Genomic DNA, 27,769 nt, shown 5'->3' with positions numbered 1-27,769 from the left:
GAAGAATTCTTCGCTTTTAGCTTCGGAAACAATAGTTCACGAACGGGATTGGTTTACCGGTGACTTCGCTCGTCTAATTCGAGCATTTATAAGTTCGGCCTATTTAATATGTTGGTTGGAAAATGTTTGAAATCGTTGACTATTAACCTTGTGATAGCAAAATACATTGTAATTTTATCTGAATACACGCAGGTAGTTTTTACCGGTAGCGTGATGCGTATAACGACTGTCGTTTTGCTGTCAATTTTCTTTCTCTTCGTTGTTTTAATTAATTTGATCTTCGCTACCGTGTTCGAAGAGATAAATCAAAATAATATTTAAATTACGTAATTCCATCACCGATTAGTTGAGCTATACCTCTTCTAGTGGTTTGGAAATCTTGGGTTCAAAGATCAGAATACGCCGAGGGCATTAAATGTGGAAACCACTTCTTGCCACATCTGACATTCTACCTTCCAGTTGTGACTGAAACTTTCGGTTCATCATGTTCTAATTAAATTGTTCTGCCGTCTCGTTTCAACATCAAATGTTTGGTGTGCAATATGTCTTTATATTTTTTATACGATATGACGTTATCAAACATTTTTTTATGACATCATCAAATACGTCATCAAGTATAATATCCACAGGGCACGAAGGGGTTCGTGACCTCATCAAGTTTGACGTCACTGACGGTTTCAACCCTCTCATCGACCGCTACTTTTACGTCAACGTCGCTTTTATGGACATGTTGTTTCCTGACGTCATAAATAAGGGGGTGACGTTGAAAGAAGGGGGAAGAGTTACATTAACTACAGGTTGGTGGCGATAACGATGTTCCTTGAACAAGATACTCAATTCCTCCAACCCAGTGGTCACTAATGGGTTGTCTAAATTTTCAGCAATGCAGAAAATTAATTACTCACAAAGTTACATACGTGGTAACTAGTAAGCGGACACGAGGTAAATGAAACAGAACACCCGTGTTATAACGACTGTCATTGCCCCGCCATGCGAGGATAAATAATAACGTTCATTATACTATAAACAAAATGTTTGCTGTCTGTTGGTGATGTATATACCATACGGGCAAAGCGAACAACGTTTTTCTTTTCCCCAGATATTCTCAGCACTGCTGATTTAAACAGCGCCGATGAAAACCTTGCGTTCAGCATAGCTCAAGAACCGTCACGTGGTCATTTAGAATCCAGTGATCGACCCGGTGTTCCGATCACTGCGTTTACACAGCTTGACTTAGCAGGTAAGATGATACGAAACTGTATTTATGAACCGCATATTCGGTTTCGTTTCGTTGTTAACAATCGGCCACAAGTTTAAATACATAGTAACTTTTAAGCTAGCACGAGGTGTATGAAACAGAACAACCGTGTTATAACGACTGCTGTTGCCCCGCCATGCGAGGATAGAGCAAGTTACATTCATTTAGTAATCCTGCAGAAAGTGTCTCATCGTTCTCCGCCGTCAACCGCAGTCTAATCTTTCATTGACCGCAGGCGAGGCAGCTGAGAAGAAGAATGATCTTTGTTATTGCAGCCGAGCTAATAAATAAACGTCAGCCGTTCCCCTTTCATCTTATATAAACACTTATTACGGCAAACTTGATGACGTAAATCGCTTCGTTTATCTTCGCTTTACACGCTTATTAAGAGCAACCTTGATAACGAACCTCAGGTTTAATACACAGTTGGAACACCGGGTTTACTTTGCCAATTGAGTATATAAGGTTGGGGTAAGATGGGACATATTTCATTCTTCATCCCATTTGGTGGGAAAAAGAATATTTACAGAATTATAGAACCGTATATTGAAGATTCTAAAAGTTCGTTTTTGATTGTTAAAAACACGATTAGGAAATATGGGATTTAGATGTTTCCTATCTTGCCCCACAGTACTATACAACATTTGGGACGTTTATTCCTTCTTTAAGTAACAGATGCTATAAGACTAACTAAGCCCATCACCCCCTGTAGGTAACAAGGTCCAATACGTCCACACCGGTGACGACGAGGTAAAGATGGACAGCTTCGAGTTCGAGGTAACCGACGGTTTCAATCCGGTCTACAGAACCTTCAGGGTGTCCATAGCCGACGTCGACAACAAGAAACCGATCGTTACGATTGTCGGCATCCGTGTTAAAGAGGGGTCGACCAAACTTATTACCCCTTTTGAACTAAAAGGTAACTTTTTGATAAAGTTTAACACAAATGTTACAAAAAGATATCATTTTATATCTAAACTTTAGATTAGTTTTGTAAAAATCATAGAACTATATACAAATAAATTGTATTTGCTGTAAAAATATCACTTGTTTTATTTTAATCCGCAGTTGTAAGATAAACGTAAAATATTTCCGCAGTTGAGGATTACGACACAGTAGATGCATTGTTACGTGTTCACATCACCCAAGCTCCCGTCCATGGGCGGATATTGTTGAACGAAGTCACAGAAGTTCGGGAGTTTACCATGGACGACTTGAACGAAAACCGAGTGTCGTATTCTCATGACGGATCAGAAACTGTGGCCGATTCATTCTCGTTTACTGTAACTGATGGAACGCATGAGGATTTTTACGTCTTCCCCTCAACCGTGGATAGCACAGACCAACCACAGCGAATGGATATTGAGATCGTTCCTGTGGACAACGGGGTACCTCAGATGTTGGTGAATAGAGGAGCGCCAACTGTGCGGGAACTGCCAAGCGGCGATCGTGGATTCAGAATCACCAAAAAGTCGCTTAGCGCTGACGACAGAGATTCTGACGTCAGTTTACTTACATACGTCATCACGAAACCACTGGAGCATGGAAATATCGTCAACGTTTTAAACGAGACGGGTCCCATCGAAACATTCACTCAAGGTGAGTGTTTACATGTTATGCTGTATAGTAAGAGTGACGTACACCGTGTGTATTTACGATACCAGGATTAAATATCGAACAAAATATCGGCGGTAATCCGACGACAAAAAACCTGTTGTGTGAAAGTAGGTCGAGAACGTAAAGTGGGTGACGAGGGTCCATGGGAGCGAAAATCAAAACAAACTTAATAATACTGACTTGCGCGTAACTTGTTTAATGATTTGTATACTATGGTGTAAGATGGGACACTTTTGCACATAATATCCCATATTTCCCGTGTTTTAAACTGTTTACAACTCACATGTCCCAACTTACCCCACCCCTACACGTCCCATCTCACCCCACCCTACACGTCCCATCTTACCCCACCTCATACCTCCCAACACAAGGGTTACCACCATTTAATGCATGGCATTCTGCATGGAAACCTCAATTACCGGCTCCATATCAACCGTGTTGCTTTATATAGTTCGCGGTAGATTAAGACGACTCCACAGGGAACGTCATATCCGGTGACGCGGCTGTGTTTCAATGTCCCATCTTACCCCAACCTACTTGCATTTTATTTTTGGATTAATGAGCCAAAACTCCCCTAATACGGAACAGAATACTTAACCACCCCCCCCCCCCCATATTACACCAAGTGCATTAGTTGGTTTCATCAATATTTACCTTACGTGAGATAGTAGGAATCATCCACAACTGCCGATATCCGCTTCTATATAATGTTTGCTAACTGCGGTGTCCATGGTAGTCACGCATCTGTCCAATGTCCAACTTCTGTATTATAATTAAAACTATCTTGGTCCTGATATAGAATTGACATTTAAAAACATCATTAATCACACCGCATGTCACATCGGCTGTATTGGTTTCGTATTAATATGTTGGATTTAAATGAAATGTTTATTCGGTAGCGGCGGTCGCATAATTAGATGAAGTTAGCACGGTGTAATAATTAAAAATAATATAAAGGTATTTCGTCAAACTATTGAAACTTTTAACAACATATTTCTGAAATTTCTATTTCTATCGAATAGATTTCCGAAATAACTTCTTAAAAAATTCACTTCCTTTAAAAAAATTGCCTATTATTGAAGACGTCATCAATAAATTTATTTATTCAATTAACTACGAAACAGCCGCGCAAGGGTGGCCAGGTATATACGCAAATATCTATATTAAGTTGGCAGTAAGTTTCCCTTATTATACAGAGAAGCCGGCGGCAATAAATATAGGATACCGTGTTGACTTTGTCCACACAACAAATACAAGTAGCGTGCCAACTCTGTGTCATTGGTCACCACTCGACACCTAATTAAACATGGGGTGTTTTCGCCAACAAACTTAGCATGAAATTAACTGGCTGTTATGCAGTCGATAACCATATTATAAATATATATGTATATATATCTTATTTTTATTTATTGCTTCGGATAAGATAACGAAGATCAAATTAATTAAAACAACGAAGAGAAGGGAATTAGCAACAAAACAACAATTTTAAAACACTACGGCTAAAAACTACTTGAGTGAGAGTGTCGAATAAAAACGTGGCTGATAAATCCAACATACATTGGACTCACAATAAGTTATTAAATTAATTGAAACAACGAAGGAATAAAAAGTAGCAACAAATCGGCAGTCGTTAACACGGAACTGGTCAAATAAAAGCGTCGTTGAAACGTTTCTTCAGTTGCTTTGAATTTAAAGCCTGCGTTTCATAAATGCCCACCCGCTCCTTATATGGCATGTGGCTATTTGTGTATTATGCGACATAGAATTAATTGTTCCACGTCACGTGAACGTTGTCAGCCAATCAAAGGTGTGTTCGTATATAGAGCTTGGCTGAGCGAGTTGACTTAATGATCCCTTGTAATATATCTTCACTCTGTGACTGAAATTCGTTGAACGATCAAAAAAGAATCTAATCCCATTCGCACGACACTGGTGTCGAACGGCGTCCGTTCAAACCGGCGATGACACGACGACTCCTTTGGGATTACAATGTCTTTGATCAGTTTATTGGCAAGTTAAAGTAATATAGTCGCGACTACGGTTTATTCCTACGATTGGTTCCTTTTGATGTTAATTTAACTTTTTCGTTGCAGGAGACATTGACGCGATGGCTATTTATTACATCTTGGATTCCGACACGAACGCTACGAGCGATTCATTCACTTTCAAAGTTCAAGATCAAGGTAACGTGTCAATCATGAAACTGATTTACCAATTATCTTGGTTTAAAACACTTGTAGGCCAACAGGTCGTGTGAGGTTATTTTAGGCGTTTAGAAATCGATTAAAATAGTATATTACGCCCATAAAGTTTTAAATTTCGATCAGAAACTATATTTATTTTGGTTTAAACACTTGGGTCGTAGGAAACGAATGTAGTTTCTGAGTGAAAAGTTAAGTCGTGTCCATGTCTTTACAATTAAAAAGCATTTAAGCGTTTAAAATAGATTAAAACGGGATTTTACAAATTTAAGTTTTCCTTTGTACAACAACTTTATTTTGACGCGATTTATTTTTGAAGTTTTGGAGATAGTTCGTTTCCTAATATAGAACGGTTGTTTGATGTATGCGCTTCTAGTTTACCTTCACGTTAAACTACTAATCCTTGTTCGACTTTCTGGCAAATATTCCAACAATAGACACAACCGCTGGGTACACAACACCGACATATATGTCGCCCTCTTATATTGACATTATCATCTGCGGTTAATACCGGGCTAAGTAATGTCCGTTTGCGGTCGCATTAGCAAGCTTTTATTTTGAAAGGATATTTTTCTCATTGAACTATTTTACAAATGTTTTTCTTCGGTTTTGTTCTTTTTCGATTTTTTTCTAGATCGTCAGCTTAAACTTCTCGAAAGTGAAACATCTGTATTTGTTCATAAACTTTTATGGCACAAACATTTACATTACCTTTACAAAGTACGCGATGTAATTACAGCTCATTGACATCAAAGCAAGATCGTAAATATCAAAGATAAAATGCGAACAAAAGGTTTTAAAAACCTTAGCAAAATGTGTGTTTATAAAATTTGTAATTCGTTTCAATAAGTATAGAAACGCATTCTATAAGCGCCCCATGTAATCTTCCGCGGTTGCCATAAGTCCATAGTGCGAGTCCTTTCACTTGTCAACGACATAACGTCAGTTAACCAGACCCATTTCAACCATGGCTTGTATAAGTGTTGAATGACATTGTTATCATGACTAGATTGCGCTCCATCACCAACTCATGGAACCAACGATTGCCACGCCCGGTATCCTATCAATACTCAGCATACATCAACATTAAACAGGATCGCGACCTTTGAAACAGAACATATATTAAATACGTGGTAACTCGTAAGCGGGCACAAGCTGTATGAAACAGAACACCCGTGTTATAACGACTGTCGTTGCCCCACCATGCGAGGATAAATAAGTTACATACGTGGTAAATTGTAAGCGGACACGAGGTGTATGAAACAGAACACCCGTGTTATAACAACTGTCGTTGATCAGCCAAGCAACAATCACTTATTCGCTCACTCTTGATTTTGCTTGTCATGTTTTTATCATCTTATCTGCTGAGTCACTTTTACGTCATCAAGTTAGTATGGCACACCAGTATTAGCAACAGGTTAATCAAAAGCGCAAACACTTCTACATACAGAGTGGCGCCAATGACCAACGTTATACCGCTGATAGCTTGGAAGCGACTGAAAACGTCGGGATAACGAACTATGTTTGCCTTGCGATTCGTCAAGCTTATAGCTAGATGGCTGCGACTGACGCCGCTCCAGTTTCAGCGCATCAACGTTACGGTTTTAACGAAATTTAAAGCCTGGTTGTTTCTAGCGATGTATCACTGCCGTTATTAGAAAACTTGGCATTACCCGCGTTTTTCAAAGTTTAAAAATATGTAATTGTTTCGGTAGGCGCCCGTATGTATGTTTATGTATACGTTGACAATGAATAATCCTTCAGTAAATCGTCGTGGATTACACGCGTTCGTGGTTAGCGAGTGACAACCATACATACGTACATGCTGCCATGGGTATTAACTTAGCGCTTACACAATCGTTCATGAAGTTTATATTGTGGTTGAATTCAAAGAACCTTCAACTGCCGTGAAATAACGAGATTTGTAAGCAGTTTGTTTGTTAGCTTTTTTGAAATTAATATTTTTTAATCACATTATAAAAGAATTTTTATTTTTATAAAACTGTGGTTTATTTATAATAGGTTGGGGTAAGATGGGACGTGTTTCATTTCTTTTTCTTGTCTCACTTGGTACCAAAGTTGTTTAAAGCCCCCGCTTTATTTCCCACGACTGTTTAGTGTAGTTTAGATTCGCATGAATTGTATCTCGTGCGCCTCACACGTTGAGTTATCAACCGAACTCCGCATCTCGAATTTTTAATCTAATTACCGAAGTAAACAATTACTTGTGTATTTGCAAATGGGGAATGCGGGATAAGTCGCACGAAGATTTGTTTACCGGTCCTGTGAACCTGCCTGCTGTTAAACCCAACACTTCACGTTCAACGGCGTCTACTATACCACTAATTCGATTACATAATGGGCGTGGCCCACTTAAAATTCCCACCGAGGAATCGTATTATGCCGCATCTGCAAAAGTTTGCAAAATCAAAATATTGACTAAACTTTCCAAACAATTTTTTTATGAATATTTTAATGGCGAAAGCAAACGTTAAGTTTTATATAGGAATGCTTTTTTGTTATTTGTTTCAAAATTGTCGCCAAATTATATCCAATACCGCCAAGATTCTGCCATAGTAGTAGCTGTAATTGTGTTGTCAGAACCCAACCATGCGTAACTATTGTAACTGTGACGACACAAGGCTTAGTTTCGCTACCGAATCTATGGCTGTTGTGCCCAGTGGGCCTGCGTTTTACGGCAGGGTAGACAGAGATCAAAGCACGCAGATTTCCTCGTGTTTGTATAGCACACGCTTGGGCTCCTACAGTCCACTATACAATGGTTAAAATCGCCAGAAGTCTTTGTTATCAAAACCGAGATTCGAGATTTCATGCTTTGGTTTTCGACACGAATCCAACCAGGAAGCAAATCTAAACAACCCGATGCCGATGTGCTTTTGGTTTCCATCTGAACCGAAGTAATCACGACTTTCATTAAATCCACATTAAAAAGTCGAAATATCTCAAAACATTCGTACATACTTTACAAAACTCGCACGCACTTTTCGTGCTAAAAACATTTTGTTATAACGTTACTATGTACAAAGGCATGTGTTTTGTATATTACTGTGGGGTAAGATGGGATACCGTTAGCACCTAAATCTCATATTTTAATATCGTGTTTTTATCAATTAACAACGCTCTTTTAGAGTCGCGAGGATACGGTTATATAATTCTTTGAATGTTCCTATAGTTTACCACTATATGGGACGATAAAATAAAATGAAAACAGTCGTACATTTTTCACATTTTCGCAATTGTAACAACGGATCGTTGGCGACTTACGAACAACGCAGCAGCGCCACGTAGCGGATTGCGATCATTTCTCCCAACTTTACATTTCACATCGTAAACTCCCAACCTACTACAGTAGTGGCTGATGGTATCGCATTATTTTTACTGGTGGAAGTTCAAAGTAGATCCAACATTTGCTTAGTGTTTGGCACCCTCATGTTGCTGGCCTACTTTACCATCTGTGACTCCCAAGATTAAATATATCCGGCTGTTTCATTAGATCAAAGTAAATTGACATACATGGCTTTTACTTTTACTATCGTTATCTTGGTGGTTTAAACCCGTGTTTTTAACTTGTGAAATAGGCTAATTCTGCATCCAAAGAAACTCGCAAACTATTTCAATAAAAATTATCATTTCGATAAATAGGTCAAGTATTTTTCCGCTGAAATAAATTCCGTAAAAACTGTTTTCCCACAGTGTTTATTAAGTTTGGAATATTTTTATGGATTTTCCCTTCATTGATATTAACTACGTCACCACTTCAACAATGACTCGAAACTACCATAGTGTTAAGTGGCTGTTGACGGTATACGTCATCGCGATTTACGTCACAATCCCGGCTGTTCCGTTTCGTGACGTAAACAGCGGAAACCGTTAACGCTCTCGAATAAAATATCTTTATTTTGAGGTGAAAATGTTGATTTTGTAACCCGAGAAAGTGCAAGAAACGTCTCGTTATCCGATGTTCGACCCAAACTTGTTGCTTACGGGTGTTGGGTTGAAAACAAGACCGTAATAATAACACGAGTAATTTAGATTTGTCTTTACGTTATAGAAATTTGATTAAGCACGAAATGCTAACAAACCTCATTGAATGTCTGTTTGTTCGTCTGCTGGACAATACTGTCCAAGCACTCAGGCCACCGGAAACCATATCGACCAGTCGCCCGCTGTGCAGATATTTAGTACTGTAGTGTAAGATGGGTACTGTCAGCACAAAATTTCTAATATTTTCTAATAGTGTTTAAATTAACAACGCTTAATTAGAGTCGTGTGGATACTCTTTGTTTACCACCAGATAGAACGATAAAACTGAACAAAACATTGACCATTTTACCCCAGCCTACTATGCAGGGACGAATTGACCAAATATGCAGTTAAACTTTTGAATATAAATTGCAGCTAAAATGCTTTTTAAGCAACCGCAGTGTAAATATAGTAATGGGTCGTATAAGTTGTTCCATATTCCTCCATTTACGATGTTGGGGATTTCTTTCAACGACTTGCACAACAAGAATCTAAAGTTCGCGAAACAACGGAACTCGATACGTTTTGCAAATACAACTGGTTTCGTTATGAGATTAGCGCTTATAGGTGGTCTGATGCATTAATCTATACCAAGTTCACATTCAAACGCAACTTTGAGCATAAAACGTGTCGTAAATATCCTCAATTGCGTCACGAAGTTGTAAAAATAATAGAAATTGGTGATGTGTCAAAATTACAATATCGAGTGTCGTAAATGAGAGAAGTTTCAAAATATTCGTCGCGAAATTGGCCAACTTGTTCAACTACCCGTATCTTGTTATTAAATGCTGATTTCTATTTAGTTTTGGAGGACCGCCACTTACATATTACATGCCACAAATTACAGGCTCCAGTGGTGATTGCCACCTTGGCAGAGAAAACCCAAACTTGCTCGGTGGGGCAGCCAGAAATAAGGGCCGTTATAAAAGTGTTTAAAGTGTTTTTTTTCTTAAGTACTTTTCTTAAGGAAAGAGTCGCTAACTCCTAACTGCGCCACCACCCATACTTATACCCCGGTCAGCATTACCGGGTTCCAAAGTATAACCCCCAAAGCAACAAATGGTACAACGTTGTAAATGTCACTCTCCTGCATCAAATAACGACTTATGTGGTTTGTGGGGTGAAGAATCTGCCTTCCGTGCAAAGCCCGCCACGTATTGTGTGGGGAAAGTAATCCAACCAACTTTGCAAAGCCTGGAGTGCTGTCTTATGTATCGCACTTGAACTCTACCATCAAAGCGATATCTCTCTATAGTGGTTTGTAAATACTTACACCTCAACCGCTGTGTCGAACAACCGTCACAAAAGTCATGAAATATAAACTGGCGCCGATTCATGAACCGCGGTGGGTTTGATAGGCGTGCGAACTTTTTTTCCTCAGGCATCACCATGCTTTGTTTTTGCACTTGTTCTAAATACACCGCGTAATATTGTTGTGTTAATATACTGGTGGTCATTTATATTTCGTTTAAATCTATATACGTTCGTATATACATAACCAAGCTATCCATCTTACCCCATAACACTATATATGCCACGTATAACGTTGTTTACATTAGCACACACACGTCACAGCAGGTGTAGACACACGTTAAGTCCACAACAAAATCTCATGAATTCTTTCTCGCTTTGTGATGGCACGACATAGTTGAGTCGACGGCTACGATCGCAACGAGGAAGTGAATTGTTGTGGCAACTGCACGCTTGTCTAGATAACTTAGAGACTTGCCGGAATCTTATGTTTGGGCCAAGTAATTCAAGTTAACAACAACCATGTTTCAATCTGTGCTCACTGTTCAATCGAAGGACGAGTGTTCTGAAAATACGGTGTAGATTTTGTTCCACGAAGGGTAAAAGCAAATGTACATTTGATACCGTAATCGGGTCTCGTAACGGAGCAGTTACTTCTCATTACTCGGACGATTTCCTACTTGGGACAGTATTTCGGGTCATATTTACTCGCAATTACCTTGTTATCACTAACCTCAGAGTTAAATCACACGCGTGACCGGTAATGGCGACGTTTAATCCGGCGAAGGCTCGCGAAAATTGTCGAGGTTATTACAGAAGCGCCCAAAGCTGACCTTAGGGTATTGTCTTGCTCGAAATCTCTCCCTGGTGATTTATGTTTTGGAAACTTGTAGAATATTTTTCCCCATCATGATTTCGCTACTTACCACTTTAAAGGCGAACCTTGATGTCAATATTGGTTTCAATATTCTTATTATGTTGGGTAATTGTTTGGCAGCAAACACTGGCTCGTTAGTTAACAATATTTGTTGCATATTTCAAACCAATTAGACCACAATCATCCCAACCTGGACATACCGAGTTTGGTGAACCAGACCACATCATGTGTTGGCTCACTTATGGATAATTAACGTGGAGTGAATTACCATTGGAAGCCATTACAAGTTGATGAACAATTCGCTCAACATGACCATAAATAGAAGTATCTTCGATCCCCGCATTGCTGGACACGCTTCAGTTTACGTAAGACGCGGCGCAAGAGAAACCGCAAGATTCCCACCACCGCTAACCGCAACATGTAGTCACCCAAACAAGCCATGGGTTGGACACGGTTCAAATCACTGCACGGTTTCCCTGCTCGAATACCCGCCCCTGCCCTCTACCGCCCCTGTGTAGGCTGTAGTCGCATTACAGTTTAGTGAGACCGCTGGTTTCTAAAAAGACATTGAACATATTTTAGTTGATGAAGCCTCAGTAAAGCATTATGTAATTGCGAGGAATTACGGTTTAGCGTTTAGTTTGATGTGGTATGACATATGATAGTTTCGATATTAATGTATTTTTCTATGTGGGTGAAACTGTTGTCGATGACCTGAGGTTTAGACCAGGTTTGGCTCATTACCCCAACCTTACCACAATATAGGTTGCACCTACTAAAATATGCTGCACGCCATTCAATGTACATCAAACCGTAAGCCTGAACAAACTGTATAATGTGTAAATAAAGTCCGCAAAGAACGATCAAACTCATTAACGGGGGCACGCATTATATCATACATAGTTTTCAATCAGAGTAGAAGTGAAACCATATTCCCCTTTCAAGTTTATTCCCAGCTAACCAGTTTATCTTCAATCCCCCAACCCGTTGACTTTGTACTTCATGTTGGATTACCATTTAATCTTGAAGCAGATGCTTCTCGTGCCTTCGTAACATTGGGATCAACGTTAAGTCGCTTGTGGCTCCACTGGGCGAAACATTCCATGTCGCGGCCTCTTTAACACTTTATCTTTCCAACACAATCTTCCACTACGATGCCCTGGTTATTCTGCCCTTTATACCACAGGGGTTCACAGACGTCAAATTCTAAGCCTTTAATGAGCTCTTATCAGCGCTATGGTCATTTTGGACGCAAACGGACACAACCACGCAACTGTCGCCATACTGGATGTTAAATCAGCGGTCTGCTAATCCCAACAACTTACTTGGACGCCATGTCCCATTCACACTCGTCTGCTTCTAAATATCGTATGATAGCATTTGTAAGCGAAGGGTTTAGCAACCCGCCTGTTAAAGTGTTGCAGCTATATTTAACAATTAGCAAGCTGACTCCAATCTTCAGTTATCACTCGTATAGGTTGTACAGCGGGTTTATGAACGAGTACGTGCGTGCCGATGTCCAGTTAGTCACCGTTAAATGACCGGCTCTTTTAAAACCGATCTCTCAAATAGTTGTTATCATTTCAACACCTCGCTACCCCGTGCAGTTAACATATCATCGCCCTTACATGATATAAATGACGCATCGGGATGTTTTGATTTCCGATAGTTGACGTAAGATGCTCAAACTATTTGTCAAACCTGGTTCCGGTTGATTTAATTTTATTGTCACGTGACGAATAGACATTTCATGTCACTTTTATTTTGATTAAGTTGAGATTTTCAAATATAACACTGTGGGGTAAGATGGGATACCGTTGGCAACTAAAATCCCATATTTCCCGATCGTGTTTTAAGCAATTACGCCAACGCTCTTTTAGTGTCGTGAGGATAGGGGTATATATTTCTGTAAACGTTGTTTATTACTTGCAAATGGGACGATAAAAGTGAATGAAAACGTCCCATCTTACCCCACTGTACTAATTATTGGGCAAACATAAACAAACATCCGCATGAAGTGTAATTGATAAAGTAACATCGATGTTTGATCATAAGCTTGTGACTTCCACTATCTACATTATCTACCGACACATAATTTATGTTTATGGTTCGTAAACTTGTTTGGAATTCCCAGCGCGTTCATCACTCAAGATATTACGTTGTAACTGGTCGTTCAGTTATTCCTGGTCATTCACCGTGAGTGTGACGTAACAAGCCCTATTACCCGTGAATGTGACGTAGTGGTTAGTTGAATGTGAATGAGTTATTCTGAGTGATGGCGGGTTGAATGGAATTGTTGATGTGGAAGATTGGGGTGGGATGGGACATGTACAGTAGATTGGGGTGGGATGGGACATGTTTACATTCTCTTTCCTTATTATATTAGGTAGGAAAAAAGAAATATTTCAAGAATTATATATAACCGTATCCGTGCGACTTTTTAATTGTTCAAAACAAGATCAGAAAATATGAGATTTGTATGCTTACGGTATCCCATCTTACCCCACAGTAACATATGTGGGACGCGTGCGTTCAATCAGGTTGTTTAGGAAATGGCAACAAAACACGCGAACAGTTTAATGAGTTTGTTTCGTCCTAATTATTGAACAAGGCACTTGATAAGAATAAACCCATTTCAACTTTTTATGCGCCTTCCAGGCACCGAACTTTCGCCGGTTTAAAACAACACTGTATCCGTAATTCGTTAAGCCGTCAATTTCCGCAGTTGTAATAAAGCTGTTTCCTTTCTTTACGGGCGAGTTATGACAAGGGCCCTCAATCGATTTGCCCGCCGGCTTTCGAGTCCGCTTAAGCGGCAGATCAAAGTCACCGATCCCCGATATTTTTAACAAGGCGGACACTAAGAGCGCGACGATGGCACTTTATATTCCGAACATTATTCATTGTGTATTCGGTTATTTCCTCGCGTGCAAATATCTGCACTTCAATGAGTTAATGCGGCGCTGTCTTCATTAATCTGAAACATTGGTCGAATTCCACTCGGCGGTTTCGCTAAAACAAATACTTCAAGAGTTTTAATCAATATTTCAAGAAACAGGAACGACAGACAAATGAACTTTCTTTCATGTGTTTTTGTAAAACATTTCTACCATTGGTATTTCCATTTTTTCCCTTACAAGCGAGTACCTTATGTTCTAATTGAAAACAAATAAACTATTTATTACATAAAGTATTGTGGGCGAAGATTGAAGGCCTTTAGCAACTAAATCCTATTTTTCCTTTTCGTAAACCGTTTTATAATGCTGTAAATGTTGTTATTTTGCTACAAAGTTGGACGGGGAAATATAATAAAAACGTCTTCCGTCTTACCCCGCCCTACTATGTGTAAATTTTACTTACATACAAACGTATTTTGATTAACTTACGTATAAACATGTTTTAACTTGCAGGTGGAAACGAACTCACGAACCAGAAGTTCCGTTTCAACTGGGCATTCATCTCGCTCGAGAGCACCACCTACCGGATCGGTGAAACGGACAAAGAGCTTGTGGTGGAGTTGGTTAGAAGGGGTTATCTCGGTGAAACGGCGTTCGTAGGTTAGTAGATCAAGTATATAGTGTTGCTTCAAGTTATATTACTGCGGGGTTTAAAGAATTACCGTTAGCTCATTATTTCCAATATTTCCTGATCGTGTTTTGAACAATCGACAGCTCTTTTAGATTTGCGAATCTTTTTTAAGGATTCAGTACGTTTCATTCATCATGTTTGTTCAAGCTTGGGGTAAAGTGGATATTTCCTGGGTCACTTATTGCAAGTTTGCTAATTGAGCAACCTCGGCAACAATTTGGAAATTTTCTCTCGATTTTTTTTTACTTTTAAATTTTTTCGTTCTTAGTTTTAAGAAAAGAGAATATTTGTAAAACCATGTTCATGAAATATGGGATTTAAATGCTAACGGTATCCTGTCTTATCCCACGGTACTATAGTTTTCTTCCGTAATTTCTACTTCTTATTTTTGAGCTAAAAATCATTATTTTGTTTGAAACTTGCATAAGAAACATTTTTACCATCCATACCCCCACTGCTGGTGTATCTAGTCGATATATTTCCGATTAAAAATTTAAACAAAGGTTAATCGGTTTCAGGTATTGGGACTCGGGATGGTAGCGCGAAATCTTCCGAAGATTTCCGAGTTCGCTCGGCAAGTCAAGTCCAGTTTAACCCGGGTCAAACTAGGGCGACATGGAAAGTTCAAATATTACAGGTGACGACGATGTGTTTGTTTTTATAATTACACAGCAGCTGAACCACAATAATCAATTGGAACCTTACGACTTTTGCCTTTTGAGTCTTCATCATTACTTATAATCCCCATATATCATACATATAAAGTTACATACGTGGTAACTTGTAAGCAGACATGAGGTGTATGAAACAGAACATCCGTGTAATAACGACTGTTGTTGCCCGTCATGCGGGGATAAATAACATATTTTCCATTTATTCATTCACACGTATTCAGGACGAGAAATACGAAGAATCCGAACACTTCTACATCGAACTGAGTGAACCGGTGATGGCGATCCTGGAACATCCGAGCAACGTCACAATCACCATCACCGATGCAGAAGACGGTATTTATACAAATTATCTATTTTTATATTTTAATGAAATATTAAAATTTAACTTTTTAAACAAAACTTTTTAATTTTTGGCACTTTTAATGATGTGGAAGTTGTTTATGTATCTAGAAAAGATTGATGGACAAAACATTTATTTTAGTTTTAAAATTGCAACAAATTAAGTTAGAAGCTTATGTTAAAGCAGTTTCAAACAAAATCTTTATTATTTCCCTTGCAAAATAATTACATTAGTGTTTGACGGTATATATATTTTATATATATATTTTTATTCATTTTAAAACGAATTATTCATACAATTATCGCTTCTTAGAGTCGACCGTCTTCATCCCCCTTGCAAAATACGTGGTAGCGGAAGACAGCGGTGAACTTATGATCCCTGTGCGTAGGTCTGGTGACGTCACTAATGAACTGATGGTCATTTGTTATACAGAACCAGGTAGGGTTTGCCAATTATCAATTTGTTGTCTCTTTGATTACGGTAACGAAAGTTAAAGAATATAGTTAAAAAGAGGTATATAGCGATAGAAAGAATACGAGGTACCACCACGTACAGACATCATCTACTAATAATAACAAGAAATACCTTCACGATGCAGTTTCAAGCTGGGTTTGCCCATTATACCCAGATTATATAAATATTATGTTTAAAGTAAAAATATATCCAACACTAATGTTTGTCCTACATATTAACACGGTGGCGTTTACGTTTCGTTCATAAAATTGTCTCCCAACGAAACAAGAATTTTATCACAAGTAAAATCAATTGTGGTTGGTCGCGCGTGTTTTGAAACTGCAGAGCAATAAGTAAGATACAGACACTTATAGGAAACCGACTGTCATTGTGCATTCTATGTCGGGTGACTCACTTCATAGTTTGTTTATTTCACCGTTCAATACCCGCCACTCTTATGCTCTAGGCCATGCAACTTTGCTTTACAATCGAACGTATCTTCGGACAATTCTCCAGAACATTTAAAAAGTCGGAAAACAAGATTATACGTCATTATGCGTATACGCTGCCTATAATCCGAGCTCGTGCCAGCTTACAAGTTAATACGAATGTAACTTTGTTGGTGATTGTTTTATATATTGCCGACAACTTAAACAACCCATTAGTGACCACTGGGTTGGAGCAATTCATAACAAACGTTATGTTACAGACACGGCCACAGGAACCATCCCAACCAAAGTTCTTTCATATTCCGATTATATTAGTCGATCCGAAGACCACAACAGTCTGATCACGTGAGCATTTATTTCAAACAAATTTAAATATTGTAATTATTTTTCATCTGGGAATTGTATAAGATGACCTATTTCATATTCGGGGCAAAGGTGTTTTTTCATGCAAGCGATTTTCATGTAACAGCGTGTTCTGTTTCATACACCTCGTGCCCACTTACCAGTTACCACGTATATAACTTCGTGAGTGATTGTTATGTAGCAGCACTGAGCTTTGAAGCTCGTCTCTTCTAACTGTGCCACGGCGCCGTTTGAAATTCTTTGTATATCATGATATTAGCACCAACAAATATCTTCTACAGATTTGAACGCGGGGAAACGGAGAAGTTTTGCCGCATCGTTATAATAGACGATTCGCTTTATGAGGAGGATGAAGCTTTCAGTGTAAAACTTGTGTCGCCAATGGGGGGAAGGCTGGGCAACTTCTCTACATCTGAGATTGTTATATCTGCTGATGAGAATGACGGTAAGGGTATCATAGTATTGTGGGGCAATATGGGATATAATTCCTAATCGTGTTTTGAGCAATTAATAACTCTGTTATAGTCGCTGGGCTAGGGTTATATAAAGTAATATCTCGCTGTAAATTGCGTATGTTATCACTTTGACAGTGCGAGGGTGGCAAAGTACTTTCGTTGATGCCCCCGGATTTAAATTCATGTTCGCCGCTTTGTCGTTATTCCAAACCAAACGCCGCTTAATCCAAAACTCAACACTGAGTTTTACAAGCGCTTAACGTTGACGTCACTCAGTTTCGTGACGCCGACTTACAACGGGGACAAAGGCGGCTTGGCGATGAAGATTTTCCCGCGGTCGCGTCAATTTATCCCCGATCCCCAAGACCCACCCTCGCCTTAGCAGTAATGCCAACCGCCGACACTGCGGCGTCTTCACACAGCATGCCAAACCCGGCTTGTAGAGAAACCAATGTTGATTCTATCGACGTTGACGCATCCTCGCTGCTATTTTTGCTCGTTGTGGTCACGATAAGAATCCTCGACCAAACACTTAAAACGCAGTAAAGTCAGTTAAGATTTCTCAAAAATCCATCAAAGACATTAAACAAACCGCCAATATCACACGTCGTCCATCTTAACGGTTTGACAAAAAGCTCCGAAAACGAAACCGTTGTTAACATTCAGTTGACGTGTTTATCTCTGACTCGCAAACCGTTTCCCCACAAGCTTCCAAATCAATTTATTTATATTTGCAAATCCAGCCGTCGTAGTGCGGAATTCTCAGTCTAAATATCAGGCAACAAACGTCGGGACCAACCATCAGTTTAATTTGTATTTTTGTTCAAATGTCAATCTTTTTGGAAACTTTACACTCTTAAGCCTATTAAAAAATAAAAATATAAAAAATGATAAATCTTTCCGCAGAGCCGTTGTTCTACTTTGATAGCGCCACCTATGCAGTGGATGAAGGTGCTGGTCACGTGGACGTGCGTGTGTGGCGAACCGGAACCGATTTGTCGCAAACTGCCTCCATTACTGTCCAATCAAAAAAGAGCAACCCGGAGTCAGCCAGAGGTGAAATAATCCTTTCATAATATTTAGTTGACTAATTCAAACCGGTCACCTTATACATATATACATCATATCACACTAATCTATTTGATTTAAATTTCCTGTTTTCGCTGTAAGTAAAAACCCCCAACCCAGAATTTGAACTGTAGCTATGAACGTTTGACATTCGAAAATAAACGCAGGTGACCGATCGAGTGACGTCAAAGAAGCGAATTTTTCTCGCGATAATATTGTTAATATAACTCGTGTCAGGTCCAGTTTAATCCGGGAACTCTTTAGTAGCGAGTTTTTCACACTAAAAGTTCATTTTAATTTCCACCCTGTACTCTATATGTCTGTCATTCCAATATAAGTGCTACTACTTCGACCCGAGCGCAAATATTTTTAGCAGACATTTAATGTTTACGTGGAAACCCTTTACGTCCAGCTGCCACAACAGAGCAGGCGATAAAATGACGCCTCATTTATGCACAAGCACTTGTAAGTGCACTTGTCTTCACATTTTACTCAGCTATGTCTGGAAAGTGGAAACTTGTGCGTTCATGTTCCAACTGAAATAGACAAGTGGATGCGGGTTACTTGTTCATGGCATGTCGGTTTTGAAATAGAAAGTTTGTTGTTTGCGTCAGCCCCTCTTAACCGAAGGTGGCTGCTCTTAACAGGTTTCCGTTTTAAACTAAACCTCACTGACTTTTCGACCTGACATTTGGAAGCTCCCCATGCACTAAGCCAAACAATTTACTCCGCTTCACCCAACAAGAATGTGAACTTTTACAATTCCATGCTTTCTGTTTGTAATCTACCAGCTAGCGTTAATTCAGCTACATTTTCGTAATAAAGTGACGATAGATTAAAAAGTTCAGCTTTTATATTGAACGTCTATAAGTGCCGACTTACGTATTAGCCCTGGCTATTGTAGTTAAATGAATAAGTGGAAAGTACGTTCATATATTCAATTAACACCCCTCCCCGTTTAAAAAGATTTTATTATATTCACTTTTATATGACACAACCAATGTTTTGCTTTAATTTACTTTTTGTCAAATAAAACTAACATAATCACTATAACTTTCCAGCGAACGAGGATTACGTTGGGATCAGCCAAACTCTTGAATTTGCACCCGGTATCACCATGCAGATTGTGAGTGTGGTGATACTTGATGATCTTGGTAACCCAGTATTGGAAGGCGAAGAAACATTCGATCTCGTCCTCCGGATGCCAATGGGAGCAATCCTTGGTGATCCTCAAGTCACCCAAGTCACCATCAACGACACCGAGTCCGATCGTGAGTGTTTCTACTTGTGGTCACTGATGGGTTGTCGAAACTGTCAGTCATACATAAAAATAATCACCCACAAAGTTACATACATGGTAACTTGTAAGCGGGCACGAAGTGTATGAAACAGAACACCCGTGTTATAACGACTGTCGTTGCCCCGCCATGTGAGGATGTACGAGTTACATTTGTTCCTTCTTTCATGTCTGTATATTCTTACAACACACAGGTTACAACAAACCGCCCTTGTATTGCAGTTCCAATTATGGAGTTCGCTGAGGCAACTTATGAAGTGAATGAAATCGATGGATCCTTGTCAGCTGTCATCCTGCGCTCTGGCGACCTCTCGCAGTCATCCAGTGTTAGATGTTACACCCGCCAGGCGACAGCAGAGGTCATGATGGATTACGCTGAGCGGCCGAACACTGACGCGTCTATTGTTCGTTTCGAACCAGGTATGACGTCAATGATAAATACAGTATTTCTATTGTCTATGGTTCGCATAACTAAACACTCCCGAAAACTGTGGTTCAACATCTGCCAATTAAATGTATAAAACGGGGATTGTCTCGAAAGTTCCTCATACACTCAATGTTTTCTTTGATGTGTATCACACCCCTCATAAACTTTATGGGATAAATAATTTCCCGGCGTTTGAACAGCTGCTGGGGAATCAACGCGTTCTGTTTTCTTATCAGAATAAAGTCTGCGTGGGGTTTCGTAATATTTTTAATTTTTTCCACGTTTAAAAAAACCATACTTTTGAATACCTGTCACGAAAGTTTTTTAAACGAAAAAAACTGCCAAAAGTTAAATAATGAAAATTTAAATCTTATATTAAAATGCAGGTTAAACTGCATGTACATGATATGTTCAAAACCAATTGTTTCACGGTATATTAACTTGTAGTTAGCCCGAATTCATAGCAATTGAACCCCAAAGCCTCTGCTATCTATTCTATTTACACTTGTAATTATCATGGCCCAAGTAACGATGAACGAGCGAAATTTATCAACCGCAAAGTTAAACACGTTTTATTTGGAGAAGTGTCGGAAAGTTTGAGAATAATTGATTAAAGGTCACATCGTTTCAGCCGCAGACACAACGTTATTAAAATTAATAGAAATTTCATATTGTTTTAAGATTGCTTTGTTGACGATATTCATCTTACTGGTTTAACTATTGAATGTAGGCTACAAAACTAATATCTTTTACAACGAGACGTTTTAGACTTGGGCGAATTTTAGTTATTTATATTCTTTTCGTTTCGTCTAGACTCTAGACCAGTAAAATATCAAATAGAAAATTGTGTTTAAACCACATATTAACGTACAGAAGGTTTGGCATCGAATCCACAGTTGAAACATCTGACCCCTGTTTATTTAACCTCAAACAAACCATCTTATTTTTGATGGCCGATTATCATATTTGGTTTCTGTTTGTATATAAACGTCTCCCGTCTGTGTTTTGGGGTTTAGAGCAAAGAAACGCGCTGCACGCCATGCGTCCAATGCTTAACAAAGTAACATATACGCCATGCATGTCTCGCCATTTGCCTTCTTACGATTTTTAAATTTAGCTGCTTCTAGTATTTAATCCTACTAAATCATTTACAAAATTTTAACTTAACTTTTAAAAAAAATCGATAATTTTTGACCTAGCGACATTTTAACTGATACAACCTCTTTTCACAGTAACTGGTAAACTTTTCCGAGCATATTCTATTTACGAAGCAATATGTTTAGAGCCAGATAAATGTTTAGCTAAAAAAATCGATGGGCCGTAACAATTATTATTTTGTTTCAGGGCAAACCGAGGCCCGATGTGCTGTAGTAATAGAAGACGACGCGATCCACGAGGAACCAGAACAATTCCGTCTTGTGCTTGGCTCCCCCATCAGCGATATTGCCGGTGAAGCCAGGGTTGGAGACAAAAGCGAAACTTTGATCAAAATCAACGACGACGCGGATCGTGAGTTCTTTTGTATTTCCTTAAATTCGGAAAAGTTGTTTTTTTAGATGAAGTTATTTGTTTTTTTCAAACAAAGAAATAAATAACATAGATGCCATTCGCGCCAAGGCTTAATCAAAACCTACAGCAAGTGTTATAATATAAGCCTAACGAACATGTAATGTTTTATTTTTCGTGAACTAATTTTGGTGTGAACGCCGGCTGACATTTTAAACGAAGTTTTTAACACCTTATAATGTAATATATCTATCATACAATCAAACGCGTAATAATGCATATATCCCCTATATGCTGTGCCACGTATGTGTTATACGTGTATAGACTTAAAGCAGAAATAACGCGGGTTCCGGAGTTCTCATGTTGCAAGTCTAAAGTAAATGGAATGAGATCGTATTTAACATTCAATCAGTTTGTCTGTAGTTGAAGATTAAGCGTGGTTTGTTACCAAGCAACTATTTTCACCTTTGTCTAATCACCATAAATATCATAGGTGTTGATTTATTCAAACAATACTCGCTAATTTGGTGGCCGACAGTTGTGTTATACATCACTGTTGTTGGTAACTTGGTATTTTTCTGCGACTTTGATTACAATTGGTTTCCACAAATTGCGTTTCAACATCAGAGAGCGCGGTGTTCGTTGTATTTGTGCGGTTTTTATCAAAAACACCGCAAATTCCACCTGTCTTGGTCTAATTGACCGAAATATGCGGTATTTTAACCTCTCTGTCGGAATTCCGTGCCAGACGATGTTGTTTAAGAAACACTTGGTTGGCTTACCTGATATTGTAGCAAAGTCAGCCGTCTTATCTTCCTTCAGCCTTGTTTGCCCACCAAGTTAGCGAGTAATACATTCCCCTTTAATCATCCAAAAGTTCCAAAAATACCTCGTTATCTCTGCAAAGCTATCTCTAAATTAAGTTTGATTTATTTGAAAGCAAATTAACAAAATGTTTCACAGCCAATAACCGTTGAGGTTTGTGGTTAGCTTTACAATATGTTACGTCAAATCACCGCATCATAGAATTATAGTTTGACGTGTACGTGATGCTTCTGAAGCCATGTTATAATTCCGTTTGTCCAAGGCTTATCGCTGCTACTGGTATGGGCGTATGTTCCTCTGTGCATGTAATTGCACCAATCCAGTGGTCACTTACGGGTTATCCAAATTGTAAGCCATACATAACCGTGATATAACGACTGTCGTTGCCCTGCCATGCGAGGAAAAACAAGCTACGTTCATTCATTAATTTATAAATTTATTATTATATTCTAGGGTCCATCATCGAGTTCCCGACCACGACATTCGAGGTGACTGAACCCGCAACTGAGGACAACGTAACAATAATACGTATTCCTGTCATACGGAAAGGCGACACGACAAAAACATCGTCCGTCAGATTCTTCACAAAGGATGGTAACGCGCGGTCAAGTGAAGACTACAATCCTGTCAGCAAAGGTTTGTTTCACTTCATAATGGATTATGTTGTGGCGTTTTGTGACTTGTGATTTAGTTCTATTTTAATTCAAGTAAAATACTCAATTGGAACTCTACGGTTACGATGCGTGTTTACACATGTTTTCGCATGGAAATTTTTGAATAACATTTCAACATAACTTTAATTTGTTTGTTATTTTCTCGAAAACGACAGCGAAGATCATATAAAAAAAAACAATAAATTAACAGCAAGACCACCTAATGTCTATGATTGAAACTTAAATAACTTTCTCGCAGAGCTTCTGTTCGAACCTGGTGTCGACGAACACGTGGTGGAGATAGAGATCCTTTACGACGACGAGAAAGAAATTCGTGAATCTTTCACCGTGAGGATCGATCCCGATGTAAACATGGAAGCTCAACTTGGGGTAAGTTCAACTTACCAAAACTTTAGATTATAATTGGTTGTTACTTGAGTTGTCTAGGCCCAGGACACTGATGCATTTTTTTTTTCTATGGCACCGTGGCGGGCCAACCCTGGCCTAAACCCCAGGTCCTATGGCGTGCCACACTTTTCTATTCTTGCGTTTTTAAGATTGGTCGTTTTTATCTTGGTTTGGTAAATCTTAAAATGTTCCTTACTGTATACATAACTATACAAGCTTGATAGTATAGTAGGATGGTAATGTAGCTTGTATTGTTATCGATGAGGAAGTGTTTACGGTTCTGGGGTTTAAAACAATAAACATGAGAAGATATAAGTGAAGATATCGCCCGTTAAGCAGATGTTTAAAAATTACTTATTTCACGAACCTGGGATAATGTGTGAAATATTTATTTATAAAGTCAGGGTTTGGACATCAAAGTCGGCTGTTTGTTGTTGACTGGATTTAAATTACACCGCCTTGTCGGGAATCTGTTTAACTTTCGTTTATATAATGTGGAAAGTGGCGCAAGTACACAGGTGTGGTGGAGTAAAGTGTCAATCATTTCGTGCAAAGTGAAAAAGTTGAAATGGTTTGGCCGCGTATTCGGTTACGGTAATGGGTTTAATGCATTCTAATTGTTAGTCATTGTTTAAGGGTAAACACGATCATGAAAGATGTCGAAGTAAAAATATTAATTCAAAGCCAGAAACGTTGAAACTGTATCAGTTAAAAACGCTAATTGAATTTTTCAAGTTTGCGAATATTTAAAAGCAGGTTTCTCAAGGTTTCCGGATATTTTATTTAACTCTACGTTTTACGCCTTATAGCTTTTATATTCTCACTTTCGTTGCTGTAACGGAACAAGTATAGTGGGGTAGGATGAGACATGGGGTAACGTGGGACACTTCTTTAAATTTATTTGGCCACAAAGTGTCTGAAAGATAACATTCGTTGCCCCGCCATGCGAGGATATATATACTACATTTATTTATATTCCCAAACAGAACCACAAAGCCATCATATACATCAACCAACAACGTATACTTGCTGACGTAACTTTCCCTTCCGTACCTTCGGTTATTTCACTTCTTGACTACGATGACATGGCCGGTGCGACAGGACAACCTTCACCGGGATACCCAGTCATTTGTGTCTCGGTGAGTTCGCATTCATTTTACAAACTTCAACATAAATTCAAGATTTTTAACAGTTTTATAAATTTTATTTTTCTTTTGATTAAAGTTTGAATCTGTAAAATACTTTTTCTCCATTTTTAGTCATTTGTGTCTTGGTGAGTTTGCATTGATTACATGAACTTTTAATTCTTATCACATAGACATTTGATTTCGGTTTAAGATGTAATATCCATTTTTCCATTATCAGCCATGCAACCCGAAACACAGCAATTACAGAGAAGTCTCTTCCATTTGTGACAGTGAAGGATTGGACGATTCGGCAACAAAATTCAGGTAATGATTGAATATTTGTGACTTACTCATTACGAGTTACCACGTATGGAACTTTGTGGGTGATTGTTTTGTGTATGGCTGACAATTTGGACAACCCATTAGTGACCCCTGGGTAGAAGCAATTGCGGTCAAGTGTCTTGCCCAAGGACACGTAGGCCCGGTTACTGTCTTTTATTATTCGCTTGCTGAAAAAATTTAAAACTTAACTATCTAAGTTCAACTTTACGTTTGTGTATAGGTGGCTTGTGGCTGCTCCTAGTGGCGATGATGGCGTCACTCAACCCCTCCGCGAGGTGGCGCAAAGGACCTTTTTTACCGACGTCAATAGAATTACGTTGGATAGCATTTACTTCAAACCAGGGAGTCGAATCTCATGCGTGGCTCGCGCAGTTACGATAGAAGGAGACGTTGGTCTTGAATCTACGTCACAACCTATTACAGGTACATGCTGCTTGCTGTTTAAATGAATAAATATGCTAAGTTACCATTTGTTTTAGTTCCTATTATATTTCCTTTCTCTGTCTGACCTTGTTGGTCATTCATTCTAAACATTCGTTTGTGTTGTGACTGTGAGGAGATGTCAATCCCACCACAAACTTTACAGAATGAATGTAACTTTACCAGTGCGTGAAAAAAATAAAGCATTTCATTATAAAAAGTAAAAATAAACTTAAAACTAAACATAAAAAAGAACTTACAACAAAAAAAGAAAACTTTCCAAAAACTTACAACAAAACTTTTTGACAGTGAGTGACGACAGCGAAGTATGTCCGCCACGTTTCCCCAACTCTGTTGGAGCGGAACCTTTCTCTGCAAAGATCCGATACACTGGCCCTACTGACCCAACCCACCCCAACCTTATCAAAGTAACTGTGACAATGCCGCACCGAGACGGAATGTTACCAGCCATCAGCACGCGACAACTCACCAACTTTGAGTTCACGTTAAGTCAAGATGGTACAAGGGTGGGGAACCATAGGTTCGTACTTTGATATTTTGTAATATATTTTATAATGCAGAAACTTTGGTATTTTTCTAATGTCTCAGAGGCTTTATTATTACAAATTCGGTTGCTTATGGCTTACCTGATTATAGAAATGCCAGTATTGTATAGATTCCATTAGTTTCGTATGTACCAAATTAATTGGCAATTTTTGGTCTAAATCCTACCTAGCATGACCTGGCTTGTTAAAGAGACCATCAATACCAAACAGAAGAACTTCCAGTTTTAATAATTTGAAACAATAATTTGAAATGTTGATGTGCCTCCATTTATATTATGCATTATTACAGGTGTTCCAACATAATCAACTACAACGAGATAGCCACACAGTATGGTTTCCTCAGTGAAGCAACCCGTAACCCCAACGTTATTGGAGAGACTTACCCCTACCAATATAATACAGAGTTACGAGGGAATAACACACTGAGGTTTTATAGGTGGGAACAAATACACTATATTGTATATAGGAACATAATAAGGCATGCCCAGGGCAGAGTAACTTAGACGCTTAACACCTTTTTAGTATATGTAACCACCATTGTATCTATCTTTGGGTGAGACATTTAATGTCAATATTTGCACCCATTGGTCACGTATGGGGTGACCAGTAAACATAATTAGTAATTACCTGCAAGTTATCTACTTTGTACTTAAAACACGGGCATAAGGTGTTTAAATTCGGGCAACTTGTAATATGTTTTGGGATTAAATGACATTCATTCTTTCCATCATTTATTCAATAAACAGAAACCTGAACCTTGAGGCTTGCTTATGGGAGTTCACCACCTACTATGATATGTCAGAGCTTCTCAGCGAGTGTGGGGGAAATATTGGGACAGACGGACAGGTTGGTGGAATACATAATGTTTCATGGCTTTACTATGTGCTGCGATGTGCCGAAATGTTCAAAAGATCTTTGTCCTTTCCGAGTTCTGAATTTTTCTAGGAACAATTTTAACCACATAAAATATTAAAAATTTGTAATCTGTTACACTAGTGCGTTACTGCTCCAGCCCTCAGTAACCCTGATGGCTGGTGTTAAGATATATAAGTATACCCTTGGTAGCAACTTGTAACTATAACAGTTCTGAATCCTTTGATCAAATAATCTTACCAACAGATAATTCTTTCGCAATCCTAACTATAGAACCATGGTTGCATAGATGTTGTTTTTCTCTTTGCAAAAAAGTCAACGTCACTTTCACTTATCATCACCCACAAAGTTACATATATGGTAACTTATAAGCGAGCACGAGGTGTATGAAACAGAACACTTGTGTTATAACGACTGTCGTTGCTCACCATGCAAGGATAAAATAAGCTACGTTTATACTAACCAAACATATGTTCTACTAAGGTGTTAGATCTGGTCCAATCCTACGTTTCCCTCCGTGTTCCTCTCTTCGTATCGTACGTCTACCATTCCCCCGTCGATACTGCATGGTTGCATTCCGATCAACAAACCGAACTCCGTCTCACGTTTGTTTATGACACTGCCATCTTGTGGGAGAAGGGAATTGGGACTCCCCCTGAAGCGGAACTACAAGGTAAGATAGAAATA

The 27,769-nt window shown here is 38.8% G+C and overlaps 1 protein-coding gene across 1 annotated transcript in view; it reads left to right on the top strand.

Annotated features, from left to right (window-relative positions):
* The window catches only part of LOC149724627 (FRAS1-related extracellular matrix protein 2-like), a 47,356-nt gene that overhangs the window by 15,376 nt on the left and 4,211 nt on the right, over positions 1-27,769 (top strand). The window contains exons 15-38 of the mRNA XM_089892211.1: positions 630-797; positions 1,100-1,240; positions 1,971-2,177; positions 2,357-2,857; positions 4,969-5,058; positions 14,659-14,805; positions 15,355-15,473; positions 15,732-15,843; positions 16,163-16,288; positions 17,013-17,097; positions 17,397-17,560; positions 18,477-18,626; positions 19,700-19,909; positions 20,158-20,355; positions 21,707-21,871; positions 23,147-23,329; positions 23,606-23,736; positions 24,741-24,893; positions 25,120-25,205; positions 25,444-25,646; positions 25,953-26,184; positions 26,499-26,645; positions 26,956-27,055; positions 27,566-27,755. Coding sequence (XP_089748337.1) covers positions 630-797; positions 1,100-1,240; positions 1,971-2,177; positions 2,357-2,857; positions 4,969-5,058; positions 14,659-14,805; positions 15,355-15,473; positions 15,732-15,843; positions 16,163-16,288; positions 17,013-17,097; positions 17,397-17,560; positions 18,477-18,626; positions 19,700-19,909; positions 20,158-20,355; positions 21,707-21,871; positions 23,147-23,329; positions 23,606-23,736; positions 24,741-24,893; positions 25,120-25,205; positions 25,444-25,646; positions 25,953-26,184; positions 26,499-26,645; positions 26,956-27,055; positions 27,566-27,755 — 4,008 coding nt within the window. The remainder of the gene's footprint in view (positions 1-629; positions 798-1,099; positions 1,241-1,970; positions 2,178-2,356; positions 2,858-4,968; positions 5,059-14,658; positions 14,806-15,354; positions 15,474-15,731; positions 15,844-16,162; positions 16,289-17,012; positions 17,098-17,396; positions 17,561-18,476; positions 18,627-19,699; positions 19,910-20,157; positions 20,356-21,706; positions 21,872-23,146; positions 23,330-23,605; positions 23,737-24,740; positions 24,894-25,119; positions 25,206-25,443; positions 25,647-25,952; positions 26,185-26,498; positions 26,646-26,955; positions 27,056-27,565; positions 27,756-27,769) is intronic.

This window comes from Ciona robusta, chromosome 14, assembly GCF_009617815.1.
Source record: "Ciona robusta chromosome 14, ASM961781v2".
In the NCBI taxonomy this organism is placed as follows: Eukaryota; Metazoa; Chordata; class Ascidiacea; order Phlebobranchia; family Cionidae; genus Ciona; species Ciona robusta.
The sequence above is the reverse complement of the archived record's forward strand: the minus strand, read 5'-3'. Positions and strand labels throughout refer to the sequence as shown.